The following is a 27,640-nucleotide window of genomic DNA, read 5'->3' on the forward strand; positions in this document are numbered from 1 at the left end:
GTATTATACTTTACGTGCAAAAAAAAAATATTTAGTCTTAAAAATTTTTTCTTATTTTTGTTTTTCAAAAATATTTAGTAGTCATATTGCGAAAACATTTTACAGAACATTAGAAACTATATACAGTAATGTTGACAAGTAAAAAGTTACATAGAAAGTAAAGTTAATTGCACTAGTCAGCCTAAAACTTCGAAACTTTAAACTGCTGATTATAAAATGAAATAAAAAAACAACATATATATTTTCAAATCCTATTTATGAAAAGCTTCAGTAACAAATCCTAAGTTTCAATTTAATGATAAAAATATTTAAATCCATTGAAAAATAAACGACTTTTAACAGCTTTTTCAGACACTTAATGCTTTTTACATGATTGCAATAGTCACATTTATTTGGACGAATAATTTTATTACAAAAAGAACTTATACTTTTCTCTAGTTTTCTTTTTTCAGATTTAAAATTGCTGCCTGTAGTCTCTTTACGTGGCCGATTCGATAAACTCCAATATCCTATAATATCATTAAACAGTTTTAAATATAATACAATTGAATTTTATTTTGTATCATGAAATATTACAAACTTCCTAAATTAATATTTTCATTAACAATATATATCAACCTACTTAATATTGGAATTTTTAGTTTCTCATAGATTATGAAAATAAAACAAACAAATAGAATTTTGCAGCATGAAATACTATAAACTTTTTAAATTAATATATATTAAACTTGAGATATTATTTTTTCAATGAATCTTTGGTTTCTTCTAGATTTTCTATTGTAAAAAAGTTAGCGACATATAACATATGGATACTTAATATTCCATACATGCTTTATTTAGAAACACAAACAGTTTTATAAACAAACAAACTTTTACATCTTTTTCTTGAAATTTAATTAATTTTTAACACAAAAAAATAAGTAGACAAACAAACTTTTATATCTTCTTCTTGCAATTTGAGTAATTCTTCACCCCTTATATCGTTCCGCATGAACGGTTCCTTGTACATTTGAAGTTGAACTTTTTCAAGCCAATCACAAACCTCTCTTGTTCCCCATTGTGCCACTGAACAAAGTAATAATTAAAAAATATTTAGTATTTGTTTTTTTTTTATATTTACAATTAATACTTATCGAACAATTCAAGTTGAATTTTTTCAAGCTAGTCAAATAATAAGCGTGCCCCGTTGAGCGACTGTAAAGTTAAAACAAAAAAATGTAAATTGAAAATCTAACACAATACGATTCTTATTTTTTATATTTATTCTAATGATACATTATTATAATGGTACAATTAGTGTTGTTTTAAGTATTCTAAGAAAGAAACGATACTTTATATTAAATTTTGCAACCAAATGTAAATTTGCTCTCGGAACAATTTTTATTTGTAGTTTTTACTGAACGTATTTATTACATTTTTACAAATAAACCGCCTCAGTAACTTTAAATTACAATGAGATATAAAGTAATGGGATAAATTGTTGATATAATCAGTGTTATTTCATTTATTTGTTCTCAAAATAAAACAGCGCTTAAACTGCAATTTTGTTTATAACAATCTTTACGAACTCTCCGATATATTTTTATTCATAGTTTCACTTAGCTTAACTACTGCATGCTTATAGTTAAACTGTCTCAGTAATTTTACGTTAAACTGAGAGAGAGATTAATACAATGAGTACACAATACTTCTACTTGTGGTATGATATCTTTACTTGAGATATCTATTGCACGTCTATAGTTAGACTGCCTGAGTAAATTAATATTTACGACAAGAAAACTGTTGCAACCAGATACCATGCTCATGTTTGATATTTATGATTTTATTTAACTAATGTTTATTGCAATTTTTTTTTTGTGCAAACTTCCCAATACTTCAAGAAAACCCTATTTAGTTTTTTTTAAATACATTCTTCTACTATTTTTTAGTAGAAGAATGTATCAAAAATATGAGTTTGATTGATGAGTTTAATTTTTTTTAATATATTCTTCTACTATTTTTTACATATTTTTAATGTTTACATATTATCATCATTATTTACTAGGCTTGAAAGCTAAAACTTAATGAGGTCACTTGAAGTTGTTTTCAGTTTTTATTTAATATATTCAAATTTTTATATTTTCAGTATTTTATATAATTTACTTTGGTTTTTCATAAGTCACTTGTAAACTAGAAGAAATTTTAGAGATTATCTGTTAAAATATTAGAATTTACTGAAAAAATAGTTATCTTCTAACTTCCAATAAAAGGAATAAAGGAAAATGTTTATTTAAAAAGTAATTTTCAACTGATAACTAAATAATTAGTTAAACAAAAAATAAATAACTCAACCCGTGTTGAAGGAATAAATTAAATTTCTTTTTTCTTAAAGTTTAGTCGATATTTTAATAGTTATAGTTTTAGTGTGGATAAAGACAGCTACTTTAAAAAGTGAACTTAATCTAATGACAATAATTTTAATTGTATACAACTTACCATTTGTGAACTCAATGTGTTGATTATTTTTCTTTTTTCTGCCGAGCAATTGTGACGGCATTTTGAATAAGGTCGAGAAAAACCCACTTGATTTGCTACTGCTAGATTGGACCATTGTGCTTGATTTATCATTCTGTCGAAATAAGTTTTATGTAGTAAGTTCAAATTTTCTTTTAAGAACTCATTCTTCATATTGAGCAGATGTTTTAAAAAATAGTTTGATATGAAAGTAAAACTAAAAGCAAAAAAAAACTGCTTTATTTTTAGTTTAAATATTTATTATAAGCACAATATCATTTGTAATTGAGTTTCTTATTACTTAAAAGTGTCTTACATAAAACAATACATCAATAAATTTAGAATAAACATTTTATCAAGTAGGAAAAATCTTATAAATATTTATTACTTAATTTTACGTCAAACCAACTTTATTTTGAGTTGCTTGCGAGAGACACCTGACGTTTGAAATTTTTTCAATTTCCAGCTTCAGCCAAGTTGATATCTTGCTCGCTATTTGGTCGTCTATTGGCTGAAATGAAAAAATCGTGAAAATAAGCTTGTGGAAACCAAAACAGTTACAAAAAGTTTTATAAACACTGAAAACAGTTGATTTAACTACCTTTTGTGAATTATACTTTATGCTCCTGAAAATACAGAGTTTAACAGCAGAAGTTTTTAAGCACTACAAGACATAAACATCAAAATAAATAAAAACAGCTATCAACTCATCAATTAGAGTTGGATTTCTAACTTCCACCCAACTTTATTTAAAACACTTTAATACTTTCTACTGGCAATAAAAACAATTTTAACTTTTTTTATAATCTTTTAAGAATTGTGTAAAAAACCGTTTTTAAATATTCACAAGAAAAACAAATCATAAGTTATGTCAAGTAGAATACAAAATCAGATATCAGATAACAAAACTGTTTCAAACCTGGTCGTCGTCGTGCAGCAACCCGCCCAGCTTTGCAATCAAACTGGTAACCATGGCAACCAGCTCGACCAGTGGGTGGCAGTCGGTGTTGTGGGGGACTATTTTGTGCACGTTCGTCACAATCTCGTTTGTGACGTCACCGACGTGATGACGTAACTCCTCGTTACGCTCCATCGCTTCGTGGATGCTAGAGGAAAAAAAAAAACATTCATTTTAACTTTTTAACACAAAAAATAATGTTAAAACTTACAATGAAGTGTATAAAGGTTTAAAGGAGTTGATGCCGCCCCCTTACTTTGGGAACTTTTAGGTTAAAAACCGTCAACGACATATAATAATTTTCAATCAACAATAAAATAATATAAGTCATTGAGCTGATACTAATTGTTTATTAAACTTCAACAAATAACTATCTACTTCGTTATAACATCAATAACATTTCAACTCATAAAACAGAATTTTTCAAAGGAGTTGATGCCGCCCCTTACTTTGGCAACTTTTGGGAACTCAAAATTTTACGTAAATAAAACTAATACGAACCCGGTAGCAACCACAGACACGGTTTCAACAAATTCTCCAACCACGACAGTTTCAGCATCGGTAATTCCCCTACTAGCCGAGGATTGCCCGGCAGCTTGCGATTGGTTGCCTAGCAACAGGTGTCGGTTGTCAAGCTGGTTGCTGGGTCGGTTCTCCATCCACGACTTGAACACGTAGACTCACCTCTGAAAAAACTTTTTGTGAGTTTTGTGAAAAAACTTTTTGTGAAAAAAAATTTTTGTGAGTTTTGTTAAAAAATTTTTTTGTGAGTAAAACTAAAAGACAAATAGTAACTTTGTTAGCCTTTATTAAAATAAAGTTAAGTTCAAAGCATTTAATTTTTTGTTTCAATAAGTTAAAGCATAATTGCAATTTTCAAACCTAAATCGGATTTTCAGTAAATCTATAGGGTTTTTTTTACAAAAATTAGCTAAAATCAAACTGATATTAAACTGACCCTATCTCTAGCGAGCATCTTAACAGTATTCTTGTGCTGTATGGTAATTGTACCAGGGGGTTGAAGCCAGGCTTCTCCGTCGACTTGAACCGGAATCGCTTCCTTGCCTGTTGTTACGTCATAATATGTTTACAAATTAAAGCTAGAACATACATGACTATTTACTTTTTGTTTGAGCTTTTAAGATAGAAGTTATCAGCTTTGTTTTAGGATTTCAAGTAAGTTGAACAACTTAATTGCTATATTATACGTAACAATGCTTTTATAAACACAGAAGTATATTTTATAAATTAAAACTAGAACATACGTATTTTTTTAAATAATTAGAACTGATTATCGTTGTTTTAAGATTTTGATCTTTTAACGACTTTTTTGCTAACTTTGTATTTATAAATACTGTATACTAATTGAATGACATTAAAGATAACGTTTTAAAACATGTCAAAAATTTGCATAATTTCATTTTAAAATCAATAGTTATATCACCTTTTTGAGTCACAACAAAATGCAATGGGCAAGCATTAGTTTATTTAAACTTTGAAATCTAATTACCTTAAAACAAAAAAAAAAAAAACTTTTTCTTAACTAATTATGTACTTCGAAAAAAATGTGAATAAGCAACTTAAAAAAAATATATATTTTGTAAACATTCAGTATTTTTATTACTTTAGAAGTTACATAACAATATTTGGTCTAAAAGCCAAAATAAATGAGCTTTCTAATAGCTGTTAAACGTCAGATTATTTGTTTTAATTCACCAACTTTATTTTTTGAAAACAAAACTCTTGGTTAAAATGATTCATTTCGTAAGAACTACGTCAGAAAATTCTATTTTGTTCTGTTTGTAAATAAATACCAATATACAAACAAATTCATTGAGTTTTAAACTATTTATTACGCAACAGTAACGTCACAATACTCTTTTTTTACGTTTTTGGAAAACACCAGGAAAAACGCAATTTATAATTCAAACTAACAGGCTGACAATACCACTTTTAACAAGCAATAAAAATTCATTGCTTTAATTTGAAATTTTTTTATTAGTGTTGCTTAACATTTGCGTCAAAGCTAAATTATGACATGCTATAAAAAAGCACGAGTTTATTTGATAGTGAAACTGAAATATAAACGAGCTGGAATTATAAGTGATTTTAATTAAAAATCAATGAAAATTCACAGCATATTACTTAACTTTAATGATCAAACATATTTGAGTATAAAATGTCGTATTTAAGAACTTTTTACTACAAAAATAAAAATATTAATAAATTAACTGAATACACACACGTTCTAATATTTAATAAAACTCAATTTTAAAAACAATAAAAGCTCATATTTATTAAAATTTAAAATAGGAAATTATAAAACACGTAACAGTTTATATTAACCTTATAAATATTGTTTAAAGTTTTTATTGTAAAATATGTTTTTCTGATCTTTAGAATTTAATTTTTTATAAAGTTTATCACGTAAGTCATATCACGTGTTTTCAAAATTATTTAAAAAACGTAGACTACTTTAGTATTTATATGTTGTATACTTTACTTTGGAAACGAGTTTATTAGTATAAACATTTATTGTTTGATAGTTTCCAACGTTTAAACGTAATAAGTAATTCATAAAACTTAATAATATTTAAGTTCCCTCATTAAATAAACCTTTAGTTTTTCTCAAAGTTAGTTAATTTAACCTTATTTTTACTATATTTATTAATAATGTAAGTTAGTAAATTTGTAAAACAACGTTAATAAAGATACATATTACTTTCTTGAAAATTAAGTACTCACTTTACTGAAAAAAATGAATTTTCATCATAATTAACAATTAACAATATATAGGATACCATTTTTAACCTTAATTTTTTCAGTCTAAACTTTAACAGTTAGTATTTACTTAAAAATATAAAATATTTCTACAAACTAAACTAAAATTTAGCTAAACAAGTTCAAATAAAAGATAACAAAACTTTAGTTTTTTGCATCAGTTAAATAGATGAAATCTTAATCTGAATAACACAAACTGATTTATATACTTAAATTTTATGTATTTTATTATATTTAACATATAATTACAGCATAATTTATAAAATCCATTTAAATTATTAAACAGACATTTCAACTGCTAATTTATCAAAATAATTCAAAACTTTTAAGTCAAACAAAAACAATTTAAAGATTAAATTTATATGTTAATATATTGGCTTAATTCAAATTTTATACTTCCACAGATGTGGTGTAACATATTTTTTAAATGTTAATATTTTGCATAACTAAATGTTATAACAAAAACACGTGACAACCCATGTATTAACCTTATTATTATTTCTTTGAAGTTTTTATTGCATATGTCAAGCATCAAAACAAGTTTGTTCAAACTTTAAAATTTATTTTTATAAAGTTCACAACAAAGGTGGCATTTAAAAAAAAATTACACCGCATGATGAAAACTGTAAAATTTTTTTTTTTTTTTTATTTGAATTTTCTTGTTGCATGACATTATAAAATAAAATTGCAGTATCCATTTTATTAAAATAAACGTTTAAGTTTTTTACACGATCATCGTAAATACTTTTACACGTTGAAACGTAATTCGACAGCTATTAATAGACGAATTGTGACTAAACAATAAACTCAAGTGTGAATACGACAACATAAAAACTATATAAAAAATTAAATGAAAAACGCGCCATGGCAATATTTTCTTTGTTTGTTTTTTTATCTTGAGCGCAAACGTGTCTATATAAAAATCAAAGCATGCAAGTAGTTGTGAGTTTCTTATTTAAACATTTTAACTAATTAAACATATTCTTTTAATTAGTAAACTTCAACTGACCCAGCAAAGTACTTCTGAGAGTTGAGCACTTTGAATTTCTTATTTAAATAATTTAGTTTAAAACACTTGTCAAACTTCAAATACAACAATTAACCCAACAAAGTAACTCTGATAGAGTAGTTCTTGTTTATATTTTTTATATAAACTATATCCAAAAAAGTAACTCTGACAGTTGAGAACAGAGTAATTCCTGTTTATACTTTTTATTTAAACCATTATTTTTTAATTAGCATATTTCGACTGACCCAGCAAAGTAATTCTGAGTGTGTAGCACTGAGCAGTTTTTTGTATATAAATATTATTGAAAAATATTTATTATACTTAATATATACTATACTAACCCAACAATGTGATTCTGAGCAATGAGCACTGAGCAACTTTTCGTATATTTTTAATTTAATTATTATTTTCTTTAATAATATACAACTACTGACCCAACAATGTGACTCTGAGTGTGGAGCACTGCGCGATTTTTCGTATATATTTAATTTAATTATTATATTTTTTAATAATATACAACTACTGACCCAGCAATGTGATTCTGAGTGTGGAGCACTGCGCGATTTTTCGTATATATTTAATTTAATTATTATATTTTTTTAATAATATACAACTACTGACCCAGCAATGTGATTCTGAGTGTGGAGCACTGCGCGATTCTGTGGTGGGTCTGCAGCATTCCGTCGGGAACCTCGATGTACCGAATACCGATGTGCCGGATGCTGAACACTGCCACCACTTCCAACAACTTGTCGTTGTAAGACGGTGCTACGAACGTCTGTGAATTATAACAGTTCTATTAGATGTAAGTATGTATGTATATATATATGTATATATATATATATCAAAGGTTTATTTCAAGATGTATAACTCAAAGAACTCGAGTTTCGTGCCTATGCACCCATCAGCTTCAAAACAAGTTTAAACTCAAACCTCGGAAGCTTGCTTGGTGCCCCAGAAGTTCAAGCCGCCGCAGTAGCTGGGTATGTTCAGCACCACTATGCCCTGAAGTGGGGGCAGCGATATCACCTTGCCGTCGCACTCCAGCGACACCCGGTGGTGGAGGTTCTTGAATGAGGGGAGCGCGAACTCCACGTGATCCCAGCAGCCCGTACCACATGCGGTTCTTCAGTCGGCTGGAATATAGTTTTTGTTGTTTTATAAACAAAAACTTAAATATAAACATATATATTTGTATTTTTTTTTACAAGAAATTTTACAATTTAGTACATATTAGAAATTTACTACATGCGGTTCTTCAGTCGGCTGGAAAAGTGTTTTGCAAACTTATATTCTTTTCACAGCACCGGGGTGCGATATATATCGGTACACTATCAAAATCCACCCGCGTTCAAAATCCACCCATTTTTTTCTTTAATTATTATTTAGCTTTATACTTTTTTGCATTTAATTTTTTTTTCACTCTCACTGTTTCCCCTAAACCTTTACCTTCGATCGGTAAGCGGTTCTCAAATTTTTCTGGGTTGATTTTGAACGCGGGTAGATTTGAACGTGTCCCCAAATGAACAAACATAAAAGCATAAAAAACTTCGCAACACCATAAGTTTTGATCCAGTGTTGAGACTAATTTTTGTGTGAAGCTGTTCTTGTTCAAACTCATTATTAGTCAGTATTATTCATAACTTATAAAAAAAAGATTCTATTGTATATCACGCAGTATTTGTTTTAACAATGTCAACAAACTTACCCGAACTTCTTCGGTTGCAGTTCCCTCTTTTTGTGGAACTCCAAGCTCACTTTGGCGTCCAAGCCGATTCCGAAATAATTGTTCATCACGCATTTCTCAGACGTCTGTAACCTGTCAAATTATTACGAGTAAATAAAATTATAATTGTATCTAATAAGAACTTGTGAACACTGTTTAAATATTACTTGTTAGGAAAATATTGATTACGAATCAGGCAGATGGTATAATTAAGTGAATAAAATGATTTAATTTTAAAAATTAAAATGTAAATAAATGATCATAAAACTATTGCTTATTTGAATAAACTATGCAGATTAACAAATAACAAACCAAATATATACACGAAAACATATTCAAGTATCAAACTAACAATTGTGTAAAACTTATAATACAAATAATATATATATATATATATTTAAATATCAAACTTACAATTGTGTAGGGCAATGGTGACACATCGGGGTCGCAGGGGCGCATACTGTCTGCGCGTTGCTTATCAGCGCCCTCTCGAGGAACGACGCCCGCAAGTTGTGAGAGTACTTCGGATTTATTACTGTAAGAATATAAAATAATGAAAATAATTAAATTCGAATTGAATAGCAAGAATTAGCAATGTTTTGAGCACTTTGAGTTTGTTACGCTTTGAAATAGTGAAAGTGTAAAGTAAATAATAAAACAGTTAAAAAACTGTCATTCAAGTTTGGAAAAAAAATGTATTATAGTTAAATAAATTGTGGCTTTTTTTAAATTAAACAAATCTAATTCCAGACATGTTATCGAAAAAAAAAAACTTAATTGATATGTATATTACGCATTACCAGTTTAAAATTTCGTGAAAACAAACTTTAGTCTAATATAAAAGGTATATTCTTGTTTACTTTCCTCATAGTAATGAAAATAAATACTTCACTTTTGACTTAAAAACTTTATGGAAGTATCAAGTTATTTAAATATAAAAATTAAATCATTTTTCTATCTCATGATATTTAAATGAAAGTATACTTTTACTTCTTAGTAAGATAAAGTTTCTGTTTATTTAGTAAGTTAGTTAAGTTATTTGATTAAAAACACAAACTTTGTTTAAAAAGATTTGAAATAGAAGCATTTATTTAGATCTTATTTAAAAAACGTTTTTTATAAAATATAAAAAAAATAAGCTTTACTTAAACATTGTTAACCATTTAAATGTACAAAACAAACAAACTAACGCAAAGGTTTTTTATTTTTGTTGTTTGTGTTGAGGAAGTTGTGAAACAGCGGATGACAAGGTAAATGTGACGTCATAGTACCCATGTTTTTAGGGAATTCCCCGAACATTGCGTCATCTTTTAGTATGGATGAATATGATTTATATTTTAGAAAGTACATAAGTTTTTTTGTTAATTTTATACAACTAAAGATGCATCTAGGTTTTTAAAAGGTGTAAGTTTTTCAAAGCCAGTTTTAAAAATATGGTTAAAGCAAATAAAACTTTAAATAGAACTACTGAGTACAATAATCAGCACACTTAAACTATATCTAACTTTATATAAAATACCTTAATTATTTACTTATTTTTATATTTTATTAATTGTAACAGAGCTAACCATTTTCGCTTGATTTCGATTCCTTCTTTCTGATTACACTGCAAAAAATATTTAGTTGTTTTTTTTTACACTAGTATTTTTTACAAGATCGTGGCACATATAACTATCCTTAATGACATTTTAGATATTTAACTATTTATTACTACTTTAACAGTTAAATCTAGAAATATTTTCAATAAAAACTAGTTTATAACATTTATATAATCCAAGTTGTAGTAAAACTATAAATAAAAGCAGAACAAGCTATTAAAGCGTTACTGCGAGATTTATATATATATATATATAGAAATAACATATATATATAATATATATATATAACTTGGCAGCTTTACAGAGTAATTGAACCTGTAAGAAAAATTTACATATCTTTATATAAAGATTAATGCACCTAAAAGTATAAATAAACTTAAAAATAACAACTTGAGTACTTTTGTGTAACATTTTATTTTGAATGCTATATCAAAGATAAGTGCAAATATCAAGCGCAAAAGTTTAATCTTTTAATTCCTTTCAAATTTATACATGTTTATTGAGGCAAAAAGTTCAAAATAACTTAATGCTTGAAAGGCTGAAACGATAAATTTACAACAGTTGAGGGTAATTTGCAACAAATGGGAACAAATTGAACAGTAATTATACCCAAATTTAAAAAGACGAAATTTGAAAATGTCTGTGCGCAGGTAAGACGGGGTTTTATAACATTCAATAATTTAGCTCATAATCTTTATTAGAATTTAATACAAATTTGCAAACAACTTAATACTCAGTGAGGTTTAACCACTTGAAATTGTAACAAATACCGTTTTTAAAGCAAATTAAGATATTTTGTTGCGCAAATTTTTAGTGCAAAATATTTTATGAAATTTGTAACAAATTACAACGCTTAAGTGGGAATTATCTCTACAAGTCGTGCGTAAATTTCTGAACACGTTTACACAAATTTTAAAACTTTAAATTGGTGTTTAATATTGTTTTTGAAATTCAAAATATAAATATATGTTCTATAAAAAAATTTGAAACAAATTATTAAGTCTATGAAAATTAATTTCTTAAAGTTTACAAAGTTAACAGTTATGATTAAAAGTTTGAATTTTATGCTCTCAACTAAGTATAAAAACAATATCATAACACACTATAAAAAAAACATATTTAAAATTTCTAAATAGTGTTTTCACTTAAAGCTAAAGAACTTCCATAAAAAGAAAAACAAAAATAATACAAAATTTTGATCAAAAGAATCAGTTACTAATTTTACAACCAAAGTTTTTCTTTTTATTTTATAATAATTTAAATAAAATAACATCAAGTATTTTTTTCTAATCTAACATATTCCTACTCCCACCACTAACATCGGTAAAACTATCCAGTGCATTGTCAATTTTATACAAATATTATTTTTTTTTTTTCACTTACCTAGTACTTACATCTCCCCCACTCCTCAGATTATCGAGCGTCTCGTCGATCTTGTAAAGATTTCCTCCGCTAGGTGACGACGTCGCGTCGCTCGATGACGTCATCATGTTTTGCTCGTCAAAACTGTTGGGAGAAAATGAGAATCAAGTGGTTCTGATAGTTATAATAATCAAATGTAGCTACAGTACAGGGCAAAAATAATTATAGAAAGTCATGTGGAAGTAATTGACAGTCTTTTTGTTTGACCTGTTGTTTGTTTATGACTTTGTAACGTTTATTTGTTTTGTTAGCATGGCTAAAAAAGCTAGCTAACATATCACCGCATGTGAATCTTCAAAATTAATTTATCATTTTGCTTAATTCAAATACAAAACTAATAATAGCATGATTAAGGATAATAAACGTGAACAGAAGTTCATTCTTCGCTTTAAATCACAAATGATAAAAATTAGAAGAGCTCGAATCTAAGCCATTTTTTAGGCTAAATTAATGAATAAACAAACTAGATTCGGTGTGTTCCATTATTTTCTGCACGGCTTTCCGGATGCTGTTGGCCCTCAGCATCACTTGAGAACTTATCTTGAATCTTGGCGATTTCTGCGAAAAATATTGCACAATAGTTTGATATAAATATTGTATTTAAACTAAAAGTTAGAGCAAAAACTGTCGGTGCGTTATTTTTAGCATATAGTTGACGCCACTTGCTCTCAGCACTACTTAAGAATTTATGTTGAGCCTCGGTGATTTCTATTAAATTCAGTGTAAAACATTTCGTAAATGGGCAGAGTAGTCGGTAAATAAGAAAACAATTTCTATCTTCTATAAGATTACTATGCAAGTCAACAAAAACGTTTTAACATTTTGCAGCTGAATCATGTATTTAGGAATTAAACAACTTATTAAGCAATTAAGTAAACTTTATCTTGTAAAGCTTGTATAATTTAAATTTAAAGCACAGCATTTAAAATTAAATTAACAACAATATGGTGTCCCACTGACCTTGCTAGCTAGTTTTGAAGGAGACCTGGTAGGAGATTTATTGAGTTTTTCTTCAGGGTTTTCCCCACTGTTTGACGGCTTGTCGCCAAGAAAATGGGACGCGGGTCGGAACTGGAAATAATAAAAACATTTTTATTACACTGTGATCTTTCATAAACTTCTGTATACATAAATACGTACAGACTTATTTAAAATTTATACATTGGTGAAGATTCTAAATTAATAAGAGAAATCTTAATCAGTTGTTTTAAAATTGGTTTTCAACCTATGCTTAATTTTGAAATAAACTATATATACCTTAAAAATAAATTTTCCACTAAAATAATAAAAAACTTAAATTATTAATAAATATTTGTAGCTTAGTTTTTACAATCAAGGTTCAATTATTTTAAATTCATCATAAAAAACCTCATTGTTATTATTGTGTCCCAACTTAAAGATTTTGTATTTATCCTTATATGTTTACTCGTATTTTGACTGTTACAAAAACTTTTTATATAATTAAAAAGCATTTTCATTGCGAAATCAAAATAAAAACCTCATTGTTGTTTTTGCTTCCCTGTTCGATCTCCTTGTTCAGGGTGTCCATGAGTGACGTCACCTTCTGGTCGAGCACCCTGCACATCTGGTTGTCATGGCAACCGTTTTCATGGCCCCTCCTCTCCACCGTCGCCACCAAGTTCTTCATTGTTCGGCATAGCTCGCTGTATAACGAAAACATAAAACAAATTTAAATTTTATTTTTAAATAAAAATTATTTTTAGTGTAAAATCACATTTGATGTTGTGAATTAAGAAATAAATATAATTTTATTATATTTAAAAGAGTAAACAATTTAAAGCTGCACAATTAGTTTAAAATAAAACAAAAGTTATTTTTTATATTTTACAAAAAAGCTATAAAATTGCAATTAGTGCGTTTTGGTTATTGTTTCATTAGACAACTATTTGAAAATTTTAGTATAGCTTTGTCTGAAACAGTAGTTAATTGGATTTGTTTTGGACCTCGGAGTACGGCTTAACTGTTTTCTTTTTTTTATTTCTTACTTATTGCAAAAATGGTTTCCACCCAAATTTTTTCTGACTTACATGAGTAACATATTGTGTTTAAATTTTAATTTTCAAAGCAAAAGTATGAAGAAAAACCAACGAAAAGTCCAAACTGAAAACTTTTATATAAACATTTTCGTTACACGGTGTAAAACTTAATCAGTTATTTTAAGTGTTGAAATAGTTTAAAAGTTTCAATCTATACGTTTTAATTTTGAGCAAAAAAACACTAGTGTTCACTTAGTTTTTTTCAAATGCAGTAAACAAAACAAGGTTAATTTAAAGTTAACTATGAACTAATTTAAAACTTTATTATTAATGGGTATACTACGCACTTCCAATTAAAATTTCAGCAAAAAAAATATTTATCTAATATAAAAGGCGTCTCTTTGTCTTGTTTCTTAATTTTAATAAGATTCAATGTACACATTTATATTCAAGCAAACAACTTAATTAGTGAAAAGACTAGCAACTACTTTGTTTTTCAAAACCTTTCCTGTACTGCATTGACGTATTAAAACTAAATCTGCACAAATTGAGTTAACTCTTTATTGAAAAGGTTACAACGCGTTTCCTGTACATAATTTCATCAAAACAAATTTTAATCCAATTTAAAGGCTTCCTGTTTGTCTAGTTCCTCAATATCGACAAAATGAACACCAGACCTTTTACTTTTGAGCGTCACGAAAGTAATAAGTTAAACAAATGAATCAAATTAGTTTTCTCAAGAGATGTCGTATGAAAGCTCACTTTTACTTTTAGTCTTGAAGTCATAGCAGTGTTTGTTTAGTACTTTTTATTGTCATGTTTATTTGAAAATAGATAGTCTACTCTCTATTTCATAAAGAAAATTATTGATCTCAAACTTCTAACCTTAACAAAAAACACATTTATCTTATTCACTTATTATGGGTATAAAAATACATTCACTTATTCAGGGTTGCCACAGGTTGAGCTGAAAAAAAAATCCTGACTTTTCCAGACTTTTCTAAACATTCTAAAGAAAACAACATTAGCAAAATGCATTTGTTAGTGATGATAAACTTTCTTATTAAGAGCATGTTTGTATCAAATTTCCTGACTTTGCTGACTTTTTTCAAAAGATTCCATTTTTTTCCGACTTTTATAATTTACTTTTATTTTTCCTGACTTTGTGGCAACCCTGTTTATTCCATAGCTAGGCTTCCAAAACACAGTTATTTGAAGTTTGAAACTGTAAACTTAAAGAAGTTTATCAAATATTTCATAAACAATGCTTCGCCTAATGCGCTCATCGGTATGATGTATAAGAAAGCTGCAAGTTTGAATGCACATGCAAGTTTAGATTTAAACTAGATTGATATACAATATATCATGTTTATCTATTGTAACTGTATTGTTTAAAACGTGGTAGATTGAAGAACTTGCTGAAATTACTTATAAACTTGTCTTAGTAGTAATAAAAATAATATAGCAAGTAAAAGATAAAATGATAGGAACGTTTTAAGCAAATGTTTTAATTTTTCACTTGCTTACAAAAGGAGATATAATAAATAATTGCAGATTGAACAAAAACTAATTTAATTTTTTATTTTGTATGAGTACAATGAACTAACGTTGCAGATTGGAGGACTTGTTGGGGCTGATTTGAATGCAGCATGTTGGATATTTGATCGGATACCGTCGATTCACATATTTGTAGTTCCTCATTCATCTAAATTAAATAAATATACAATAAGTATTATTTACAATATAAAAAAACAACTTATTTTTGAATCGTTTACTAAGTTACAATGTTTAGTACATATCTTCAGAACGAAATAAAGAACAAAGCAAAAATTTAGAGAATCACACAAAAAAAAACACATAGTGACGTTTCAAATAAAAATGAATAATTTTAGTTAGCCCATTCTAAAAACAACTTATGTACAAGTCAACTTATTTTTGCTTTGTTTGTTCTTATATTTGGTTTTATTTTGTTGTTATTTTTTGTTATTAATTAGCGGTTTTGTATAATAAGTATTAAATATAATAACTAGCATGTTCGTTGTTTGATTACAAACTGTTGACTTACATATTTGTAATTCCTCATTCATCTAAACTAATTAAAAACAAAATAATGTTTGATATCTTATCAAAAACTAATGATCACATGTTTGTAATTCATCTGACATACAAAAGCAAGTAACACTTTGAAAACATATATACTTTTTTTAGTATGAAATTTATTATTGATCTTCATACGCTGTTATTATTATTTCATAAAAAAGGCATCATCAGAGAATATTTAATTACAAAACGTTTACACTTTCACAAATTTAAAAACAAAAAAACATACGTCCTGCTTGCTTGCTATTTGGTTAGTTTTCTTCTCTTCAGCGCCCTTTGGTGGCTCGTAATTCACATCCCTCTCATAAGTCAGTACGCTCCATCTGTGTAAAAATTTTGTAAGTAGTATTTATAAGCAAACGTGTCCAATAAAAATTGTTAGTAAAACTTGAAACTGCCGGACCAGTCTGTTTGGCAAACGCTATCTTTTATTTCTGCTTAAAATTACTATCGATAATTAAAATATGGTAAAACTTATCTAAACTATTTGTCGCAACACTAAAAAAACAGTGTCAGGTTTTAAAACTTTCTGATTTTGCCAAACTAGTGCCTTTCAACAACTATTCATGCTACCCACACAAAACACATCAACAAAAACAAACAAAACAACCAACCTGTCCAGCATCTTAACACTCGCCCTCTCGCACCTCTGCACTATGACGTGAGCGGTGACGTCATCGTCGCACGTGTTTCCCCACCCCATCACCTGAGCGAGGTCGTTGCCTGTTCCGAGTGGAAGGACGCAGACTCTCATCTGGAAAGAATAAAGTTTGATAATGTAGTATATTTATTACTATTTATATAAAAAGTTGCTCCAACAAAAATGAGGTAATATTTAATAACTTTTTTATTACGAAAACTCTCATCTGGAAAGAAAACATAATGAAGTTTTAAAAACATTAATTTTTTTTTCAAATTTTACGTGCGTTCTCAATAGGGGGGACCGATAAAATAACCAAAGAAATTATTAAATGGTTGTCCAGTATTTTTGATAGTATTTTAACTACAATTTTAATTACAATTTGAGTAATAAGTTGCTCTAACAAACAGGTGGGAGTATTCAAGGATTTTTTTATTACTAGTTTATTTTATCATATAACTTAGTTGTGTTTCCATCCCTGTTACTATAGGGAGTATGCGTACTCTTATCTAAAAGGCAAATAGGTATTTAACTCACACTACTGAAATGCAAGTTTTACAGTTATTGCACGTGTACAAAAGAGTTGTATTAATTGTTTTCTAGACTAATTAGTTTTTATTGTTTTCCAGCCCCGTCATCAGGGCTAAACCTTCGCCTGTACCCAATGGTGTAATGTATAAAGTGAAAGCTTTTTTGAGGTTTTTAATGATTTTTGTTCAAAACTCAAGGTTTTTTAGTCTAAATTGTCAAGTTCCAGGTTTTTCCAAGACTCCAGGTTTTATGCAACCCTGACATACATGTAACCACTGGACAACCGTTTAATAATTTATTTAGTTATTTTATCGGTCCCCTCCCCATTGAGAACGCACGTAAAATTAAAAAAAAAAAAGTTAAATTTTTCAATGTTTTTAATTAGAAAGTCAACGCAACAAACTTTTAGAATATTTTTCGTGTCACTAAAAATACTTTTACAAAACTGTATTAGATTTATTTTTAATTACAAAAAAAATCATAATGTGCTAACGTTAAGCAGTATAACTTAGTAACTTATAAGAATTTCATATAACTTCTATTTTTGTAAAACAGTACTTTATACTAAAATTACGATCACTGTGTATATACTTTACCTAAAACTGGGTTTAAAATACTTCTACACTATACCTACTTAAGTTGTACTTTTTTTGTTATATAAGTTTAGAGACCTTTACGAATTTATTACATAATCCAACTTAAATTGAACTTATTAAATTGAGGATTTTTTAAATGCATAACAGCGAATAAAATTTCATATTCCATTATATAATAATAACAAAAAATGAGTTTTGAGATCTAAAAAGTAGTTTGATATCAAATGATTTTATCAAATTAATCATTTTGACAGCATACAACAACAAATAAAATTAATAATCAGTTATTAGATTACAATGAACTATTTTTTCTCACTTCCTGTTATAAAGTACAACTTAAAGTAAATAATAAAATCCAATTACAATTTGATAATAAATGCAACAGAATATGATAAACTTCCTGTGAGACATTTTTTATTTTATTTTAAAGCTGACTTGTTTGGAAATTTAATAACTTAAAGACAACCGATCGTTAAATTAGGGCTGAATAAAAATTGTAAAGAAGTAATTACTTCCAGAGAATTACATTTGAATTAATCATATGACTTTAAGTAGGCGTTTACTTTAAAACTAAATAATAATGTTAAAGCATCTATCCGAATATAATTTATCAGTTTTATTCAAAAGACTAAAGACCATACAAATAAGGTATACTAACCAAATACAAAAAATATATGCTAATTTAAATACTTTATTATAAATGTTAGTTATTCAAACCAGACTTATGAGACCGCAACTATCAATTTCATTCAAAAAATTACTTTTGTTAATTTTTTTCTAATTTACTAAAAAACATTTTTATTAATTAAAATACAATACAACCAGAAAGTATTTTAAGTTTTTTAATTATATAAATACAGTTATTTGTCTTAACTAAAAAATATTACTCAATTTGCTGGAATGTAAAGCTTATTAAAAAAACAATACAGCTTAAATTTAAGTATTTTATTCACTACCAGGTTTTAGTGGCAAAAATAAATTACGAATATGTAAAATATAATAAAATAGTAAAATAGTAACTTTATTATACTTGATAAGGTCGCAAAAATTTTTTTGCCACTGAAACCTGTTAGTGAATGAAACACTTAATTTGAACTTGTACTATCATTTTATTAAACATATACAAAACTTTCAAAAAACTATTTGAAAGTACAATAAAACAATAAACTAATTACATACAGTTAGTTATCATTATATATATTTTTTTAATTATGTAGACACAAAACTTTCAAACCCGACTGCTGAGCCCGCATTTATCGACTTCGTTCAAAACCCAGCCTACAGAACCGTCTCCTGAACAGATTAGTACACGGATTGTTTCGAACTTTTGAAACATCTTCAACCTGTGAATAAATATTAACTTAATAAATATAAATTAACTACTACAAACTAGTATTAGTATTGTTTCAAATTTTTTGAAGATTTTCAGTATGTAAAAAATAGAATTAAATAATGTAATTTGTACTGTATATAAGCACACAAAATAATTTGTTAAAAAGTTAACATTAGATGTTATGTTCACTTTTAGTTTTGTTTGTTGTAGCTTGTTAGAAGAAAAATATATACTTCGTTTTTAGTGGACAGTTTCAAATTTAAAAACAACTTAAATTGGTTGCTTTATAAGTTTTTCTTATTTTTATTGTTTAAACACACCAAATAAATCATTATAAATGGTCACTATAAGTGTTTTTTACTAAAAAACTCACGTTTTATATAACAACAGCCGTTTAAACTTTAATAGAAATTATGTACAGCAAATGAATAAACTTGTAACTTTATACATAAAATAAAATATCGTAAAACCAATACTTTGCAACATTTAGGAAACAATTGGCTATATATAGTGGCAATAAAAAGTTTTACGTCATACTTTGTCAACTATTTGCTTTTTAATTCGCTAAGCTTTTAAAAAAAAATAATTTAGCTTATATTATGTTTTTTTTTTGTAAAAGATTGAAAAAAGTTATTTAAAAAAGTAAGGAATCATTCAAAGGTTACTAGGTTAATTTTCATAATTCTATGAATTACTTAATCAAATAAAGGTGATATGTAAAATAAAACAACAAATAAAACTAAAGTTGTTTTTTCAAATAGCTATGATGCTTAAAAAAGAATTAATCTAAATTATCTTTTTGTGATTAATCAGAAAATTACTCCTTCTTTAAATAGTTTTTTAATTATAAATTTTTCATTACTCATAAAGTACAATTTTAAATCTAAAGCTGGAACCTTTTTTTTTTATTTTTCAAGCTTAACAAAGCAAAAACGTAGTTAATTTAAACTAAAACTGTTTAAAACAAAGTTGAAGTTCAACGCTGCAAATATTTAATTGCAGCAAAACCTTTACAAAGTTGATTTAATTGATCTTAATTAAGTTGAGCTCCAAGTTAAACTGATGATTCATCAAGACAATTAGAAGATTTTTTTTGTGAGTTTGCATAAATTAATTTAATCGAGCTTAATATATTTAAGGCGTAAGAAATATAGAGGAACAGTTTTTTAAGTTGCTATAAACTTGTCTTTAAAAAAAATTAACGAACTGAATATTTGTTAACTCGTATGAAAACAGTCAATATCTCAGCTATGATTTTTAGTTATTTTCTTAGTTAGCCAAAAACTGTAATTAGTGTTAGCAACATAAATAGTATAGAATATTTTGTATAAACAATGTAAAAAAAGTGACTTTAATAAAACGGTTAGCACTGAGTACTTAATCAGTTTATTAAAATGCTTAAACTGTGAAAAACATTTATAAATAAATAAAAAAACCTGAGCAAGGCATGTTTTTAAAATTAGTTGAACCGTACTGAAAATTTTTTAATATTTTTGCGTTATTTTTTGTTAAAATATTTATTTTCCGCACACAAAAAATCTAACAAATTATGATTAGCTTAAAATTTCAAAAAATCAAATTACCCAGATTTGTAGGTCTATGGCAAGCAAATTGAAAACTTAAGCAATACTCAAAAAAATTATTTAATCAAAATTTTGTTTATCTAAAAATGAAACTCTTAATTGATATTTTTAAATGTAAATTTAAACTTTTAGTAATTGTTAGAAACCGGAGATTTAATAAAATGGGTTTATATATTCGGTAAATTGTTATATATTATATATATATATATATATAATTTATATGTCTAAAAGTCAAACTTTTAATTAATAATTTTTTATGTAAAGTTCATAATAGCCCAGACTTAGCATGCGAGGTCGAACACTTGAGCCGGGTTCATACTTCATGTACATTAACAACTTTATAAAAAATTACATACCAAATAATCAAGCTCTTAGTAACTAATATTAATCGTTGTTATAAATTCAAATTAAAAAATTCAAACCGACCCAGACTTGGGTCCGTAGCATGCTAGGTCGAACACTTGCGCGGGGTTCATGTACTGCCGGAACCTCCTCAGAAACTTCACGCCCTGGTTGTCTCCGCTTCTGCTGTTCACGAACACCAGCAGTGGCGAAGTGCAGTTTGATGAGGGGGAAGCGACCCAGAATCCTGTGAGAAATAAGTTTATTTATTTACTATTGTTTAAAAAAAAGCTAGTAAGGGCGAAGTACAGTTAGAAGACGGTGATGCGACTGTGAGAAATGATATAATATTATTTTTTTTAACATTTTTTTGTTTAGAAACACTAGTAATAAGAATATGCAGTTTTAATCATGGTGAAGCTAGCCGAAAACCTGTAAAAATCATGCAAGTTTAAAGTGATAACCGAAATACTGTTAGCCCAGATTTCTGTTATAAAAATGAATTATTTCTTATTATCAAACTATTTATATGTTTTACAAAAACTAATAGGTTAAGTACAGTTTGATGAGGGAGAAGCAACCCGAATCGTGTGAGAAATATGAAATAAATTAATATCAAGAGTTTATAAAAAAAAATTGAAATATAAATTATTTTTGAAATGAAGAAAATTAAAATATATTTCAGTTGTCCTTATCGCTCAAACTGTCATTTTAATAAAAAAACATGATTTTAAAGACTCTTAACTACAAATTGTACTTGTGTATAATTATAAACATTGTCTAATGAAAATATAACAAAAAAGTTTACGCAAAAAAACTTGAAGAAAATGAGTAGAAATAAAATATTATTTTTATGAATTTAAGTCTTTTTCACATGACACAAATACTATTTATTTAATGTTTGTTTCCTAGAAGTCATATTTTACAGCTTTTTCATTATGCGCTAAAAATACTAATTTGCAAGCCACATCATAAGACAAAAATAAACTGACCATATGGTTCCGCTTAAACGTTTTATTTGAAGTGTTCACTTTGATATTTTATTTTTAGAACCTACAATAGATATTTAAATGGAGAGAAAGTTTTTACACACAAAGTTATCTTTAAACAAATTTTAAATTTAAAGTTTTATGAAAAGGAAAAAATACAATAAGAGTTTAGAAAATGCGTTTGGAATAAATGAATTTAAATCTCCATTGAATTTGACTTGTAACGAAGTAGGAAAGCGACAATGAAATTTTTTTGTAAATTTATTTTTGGTACCGCTCGTGAAAATTAAATATATATTTAGCATAAATTCCGTATACATAAAAGAAAAGAACCTTTTCAAAAACTTCACTGTTGCACTAAAACTTTTAAAGTAAACTTTTACGAAAACAAGAGTTTTCAAAAATAAACTGGAAGAAAATTACAAGTGTATTTGAACGAGAAGATTATCTTTTTACAAAAACTCTACACTAATCCTGTAGTATACTTGAACTTGGAGCACTTACAAAGTGTGAAAACAACATACTTAGTAATTTGTGGTTTGGATTGTAATGAAAGTTAAGATGCTTGATGTTCAGTACTTAAGTTGTAATGTGTTTAAGTTTGGATTTGTCAAAAGCTTCTTTTCAAAAGTTTATTTTTGGCCCGAGATAGGCTGTATTAAATAAACTTTACACTAAATACAATGATAACAGCTTTTGTAAGTTTATAATTTATTAGCTGAAAACACTTTCGATAAGTTGTTTTGCGTTTAACACAATTTATTTATTTTTTTCACAAAGTAAGACTAGTTGACAACAACAATAGAACTTTACAAAAACCACAATAAACTCGTTTGTGGGCCAACTGACAATTTTTAAAAACTTTGGGATATTTTTTATTTTCAGCATTATTTATTTTCATTTTATCATAACTTTAAGCTAAACTGACTCTGTTAAATAAACTTTACACGAATTACAATAACAACAGGTTTTGTAAGTTATTAACTCATAAACTTAAAAACACTTTGTGCTTAGCAGAATTTTTTTAAATTTTATCATAACTACAGACTAACTTGGCAATATTAAGAACAACTTAAAAATACTATAACAGTATATGCAAGTTATGGTAAACACATTTTTGATATTACATTGTGTTCGGCATAATCTTTTTAATTTGTAATAAGTATATGCTAGGTTGACTACAATAAATAAAACTCTACAAGTTCTAACTACTACAACATACTTAAGTTTTTTTTTTAAGTGGCAAAAGTTTTTTGAAAAATTTTGTGTTTAGCACAAGTTTTTCAAACCTTATCACTACCATAAATCTTTACAACAGTGTAAGTTAAACATATATAAAGTTTAAATCCGCATTGTGAAGCTTAACAAATTGACCATTACAAACTTTATGCCTTAAAGTAAAGTTAACGACAAGACACAACTTAAAAACAATATATACACATTTAGTTTAAGCCCTCAACTTTATTTTAATTTATTTTAGCTGATTCACCTTAAGATTAAACTGATTTTAAACATGATGAAAAAAACAATAAAACATTTGCATTGTGAAAATGTAAAGCACAAATTAAAAGAAAACCAAAACTGCATACAACTCATAAAAAAATGTGCAATACAATTGTAAAAAAAAGCCATTACTTCCTACATATTAATAATTAAAACGGTATATTATGAAGAAGGCTTTACTTTCGCGTAATTTTCTTCATTTTACGTTAAAACAACGTCGCGAAACATAGTTTTGAATTTAATTCCATAATGGACAAAAGTAATGTGCTATGACGCGCTTACTCAGTTTTTTCGATGTACATTATTCACCGAATTCAATTAAATAAAAGTATAAAACTATTGAAACATATTTGAAATAAATTAAATTAAAGTAAAAAAAGTATCAATAGCATAAAATTAGACATTATTCACCGAATTCAATTAAATAAATGTCTTTTACAAATAAAATATATTTAAAATAAACTGAATTAATATAAAAAAGTATCAATAATACTAATATATTGAAACTGTTTTGAAAATTTTTAAATTCACATAAATTTTATATTAGTTGTCATTTTTACTTTTAATGATTTATTACAGATTTACAGTTTGAAAATCCGCTTTTTGTTGTAATTTTGTTTTTGAAAATAATAAAATTTTAATTTTAAATAATGTCTTTTCAACGGAACTACTTGTAAATGTAAACTACGTTGGTAATATAATCGTTAATTTTTTTTAACTCTAAGATAACGAAAAAGTTATGCTATTTGTACTATAATTGACTAAATAAAAGTGATATGACACAATTTTAAAATGGTTTAACTTCATAAGTTTTCACAGCGATTTGTTATAATTTCATAAGTTTTTTTTCCTTAGATTGCTAGTGATGAAGTCTATATCATAAATTTTATAAAATTCCAAGTAAAAAGTTAAACTATATAATAGGTTAGAATAAATTCGGTTAAATAAAGTTACTTACACTTATTTATTGTTTAATATTTATTTTAATACTAGTTTTTTGAGTAAACAACCTTTTAAAGTAAATTTTGTATAAATTGTCAAGTATATTTAATTAAGATAATATCAAATACTTTAAATAGCACTATTCTTTGAATCAATAAAGCTTTTTATGCAAAAACAAATAAAAAACTTAATAATAACACGCAACGAAGTTAATTTTTTATAGTAAACATTGAAAAATATATAGAACTTAAAGTTCATCAGTGTACATCAGATTTTAAAATTGTTCAAAATAAAACCCAGTTGATTAGTAGATTAAAATAAAGAAAATCACGCTAATACAAAGATAAAAACTTATAATAAACTTTTTAGTTTAGGCAGTTTTAACTTTAATCGACAAAATAAAACAACTTTTCTGTGAAACTTAATTTCAATCCAATCAGTTTGTTTCAGAGTTTAAAATTGTATAACAAACAAATCTAATTGATTACTAAAAAATAAAATAGCCCGGCTTGCAAACGAAACCAAAATTCTAAAATCAATTTTTCGGTTCGGACTTTAATAAAGATCTAGTTTAAAGTTCGAATAAATTAAAACAACCGTAAGATTACCGCTCGAGAAAGACAACTTTTTATCATTTGTTTTTGAGCTCAAAACTTTAAAAGAACCTAATTAGGAAAAAATATATATATTACAAAAAAACGTTTAAAAAATTCAAATCAATTTAGTAAGTCTTTATTTCGAAATCTCACAAAAGCTCTTAATAAAGAAAACACAAAGCATATTACCGATAATCAAAAATCTAATTAATTCTAACCGCAGACCGTTGACATTTAAACCAAATATTAAAGAAAACGAAATATAACACGCACACCAAACAAAAACATCCTGCTACGGTATTAGATTTATTTCCAATTCATCACTTTGGGAAGCTTCGAGATAAAAAGTATGAATTTCAATCATTATTCTTGGAAGCGATTTTATAGGTTGAAAAGTTTTCGATCAAATTTACAAAGTATCGTTCACCAAATTTGCGAAGAAACTAAGTTTAGTTTTTTAGAATTAGAAAAGGTTTCACGTAACTTTCACGTTTTTATGCTTTACTCAAGCATTTGGTAAAACGATTTAATTCACTTTTGTGTTCGAAAACAAAAATTCCAACTTTAAATACATTTTGTACAACTATTTTAGATCTTTTAAAGCAACTTACTGGAAAAACTGGACTTTTACTGTTACGTTACATAAAAATACTCTTATCTCGTTTTCAGGTTAAAAAAAATAAAGTAAAAATAAACATCGTTCTTTTTAAGTTTTTAATTTAAAACACTTTACATAAGTCATTGTATAAGTTTTTAAATTTTAAACTAGAGCTTTACACACTTAAATAAAACACCGGAAACCGTTTTATAAGCTCTATACTCTTTTGACTTATGTATATTTAAAAAATTGTTTTTCGTTTTATGGGTACGAAAAAGTAAATGGTGATACAATTTTCAAAGCCTTTACTTTGTTTTACTTTTACATTTACAATTATCAATAACTTTTTTAATACGTTGTATTTTTTAAATTAGTAAAACAAAAAATTGTAGAGTCTATTAACAATTATTTATAATTACTATTAAATTAGTCTTTCTTTAAAATATTTAACTATAAATTAAAAAATATATGTGTAATTAATAAAAAACACTATATGCTTTTTAATGTATGTTCTTTTAAAAATATCAAAAACAAGTAACAATGTTATCTTAAATAAAAAAAAAAAGAAAAATTAAGTTGTTGTAAAGACTTGAATCACAGTGTACTAAAAGATAAATTTAATTAAATAAACAGCTCAGTTTCAGTCAAGTTGCAAAGAATCAATTGTTGTTGAGAACACTTGTAATAAATACGATTAAAAATACTCGTGGGAAAGTTTTTGTTTCGAACAGGAGTGCATTAAGTTTCGGTGAAAATTGTGCGAATACTTGGTAAATTATATTTTTCCACACGTATCTTAGTCTTTTTGTGTAATTTAAAAAGCTATTTCAATGTGAAATCAAACTAAGTAATATATAGTATCCTTTAAGTAAGCTGTTTAGTGTGATATCGCATGTGTGAATAAACACAACTCTTTCCTGCGAGTTTTAATGATTTTTTTTTGTTTGAAAGACATTATAATAAATTTAAACAAAAGTTTGATGTTTAAATTACCGTTTAATTTATATAAATGTATAAGTGAAAGTGATAAAAGTAAATTAAAAAAACTAAAATGTTGCTACAAACATTGTGGAGACTATTATAATTAAACACATAAATATACCAGTCATGCCACCACCATTACCACTAGAATGGGAATGATTATAAGTAGAAGGTGTCTTTAACCACCCATTTTTCTATGAGATATTTATAGTTAAACATAAAAAAATTGTTATTACAAGTAACCATTTGAATCATAGACAAATATGACAATAATTGCATTAAAGTCGGAAGCAACACTGAATGTCTACAACTATCCATAGTATTATGAGGTAATTACAGTTAGACACATATACTGTATAACTATTATCTTTAAAACACCATACAGCTACCCGTTTTACTACTAAATAAGATAGTAAGATAATATATTAAAACTGAATGTCTAAAACTTCTAATAGTTTTACGATAAGTATATAAAAATGTTATCAATCTGTTATTACGTCATACTGACCGTTCGAATCGTAGGAATGTATCGAAGTTGGCGGTAGAACTGAATGTCTGCAACTGCCGAGTGTGCACCTCTGAGGCATGTGCTGTTTGCATTTGTCGTGTACCTGAGTGAAAATGTAATAATAAAATTGAATAACTAAAAAATACTGAAACATGAATAGGCATCATAATTGAATCATATACTGTTATTTAGACTCTAAATATATTAACGGTGCTGTTTGCATTTGTCGTGTACCTACATTGAAAAAACATAATAAAATAAAAACTGTCCTTTTAGGATAAACAGTGTCAGCTAAAGTAACAATCGTTGAAGAAATTTATGATAAATTAATAGAAAAACAACTAAAAATACTTCGAAACATGAATACACCGGATGATTAAACTGTAAATGCGTACAAATGTTATTTAATTGTAG

At 26.7% G+C, this 27,640-nt stretch overlaps 1 protein-coding gene across 1 annotated transcript in view; it reads right to left on the minus strand.

Moving 5' to 3' along the window:
* Positions 1-210: 210 nt before the first annotated feature.
* Positions 211-27,640, minus strand: part of LOC145845665 (diacylglycerol kinase delta-like) — a 49,126-nt gene continuing 21,696 nt past the window's right edge. The window contains 24 exon segments of the mRNA XM_082952782.1: positions 211-509; positions 935-1,065; positions 2,476-2,608; positions 2,903-3,004; positions 3,413-3,599; positions 3,953-4,116; positions 4,410-4,516; positions 7,863-8,019; positions 8,175-8,333; positions 8,335-8,377; positions 8,950-9,060; positions 9,382-9,502; positions 10,158-10,274; positions 10,536-10,573; positions 11,949-12,071; positions 12,448-12,545; positions 12,948-13,058; positions 13,486-13,651; positions 15,592-15,689; positions 16,314-16,407; positions 16,699-16,838; positions 19,086-19,194; positions 21,194-21,356; positions 27,227-27,329. Of these exon segments, the coding sequence (XP_082808908.1) occupies positions 435-509; positions 935-1,065; positions 2,476-2,608; positions 2,903-3,004; positions 3,413-3,599; positions 3,953-4,116; positions 4,410-4,516; positions 7,863-8,019; positions 8,175-8,333; positions 8,335-8,377; positions 8,950-9,060; positions 9,382-9,502; positions 10,158-10,274; positions 10,536-10,573; positions 11,949-12,071; positions 12,448-12,545; positions 12,948-13,058; positions 13,486-13,651; positions 15,592-15,689; positions 16,314-16,407; positions 16,699-16,838; positions 19,086-19,194; positions 21,194-21,356; positions 27,227-27,329 (2,850 nt within the window). The 3' untranslated portion in view covers positions 211-434.

This window comes from Thalia democratica, unplaced genomic scaffold (assembly GCF_965202585.1).
Source record: "Thalia democratica unplaced genomic scaffold, ktThaDemo2.hap1.1 HAP1_SCAFFOLD_118, whole genome shotgun sequence".
NCBI lineage: Eukaryota > Metazoa > Chordata > Thaliacea > Salpida > Salpidae > Thalia > Thalia democratica.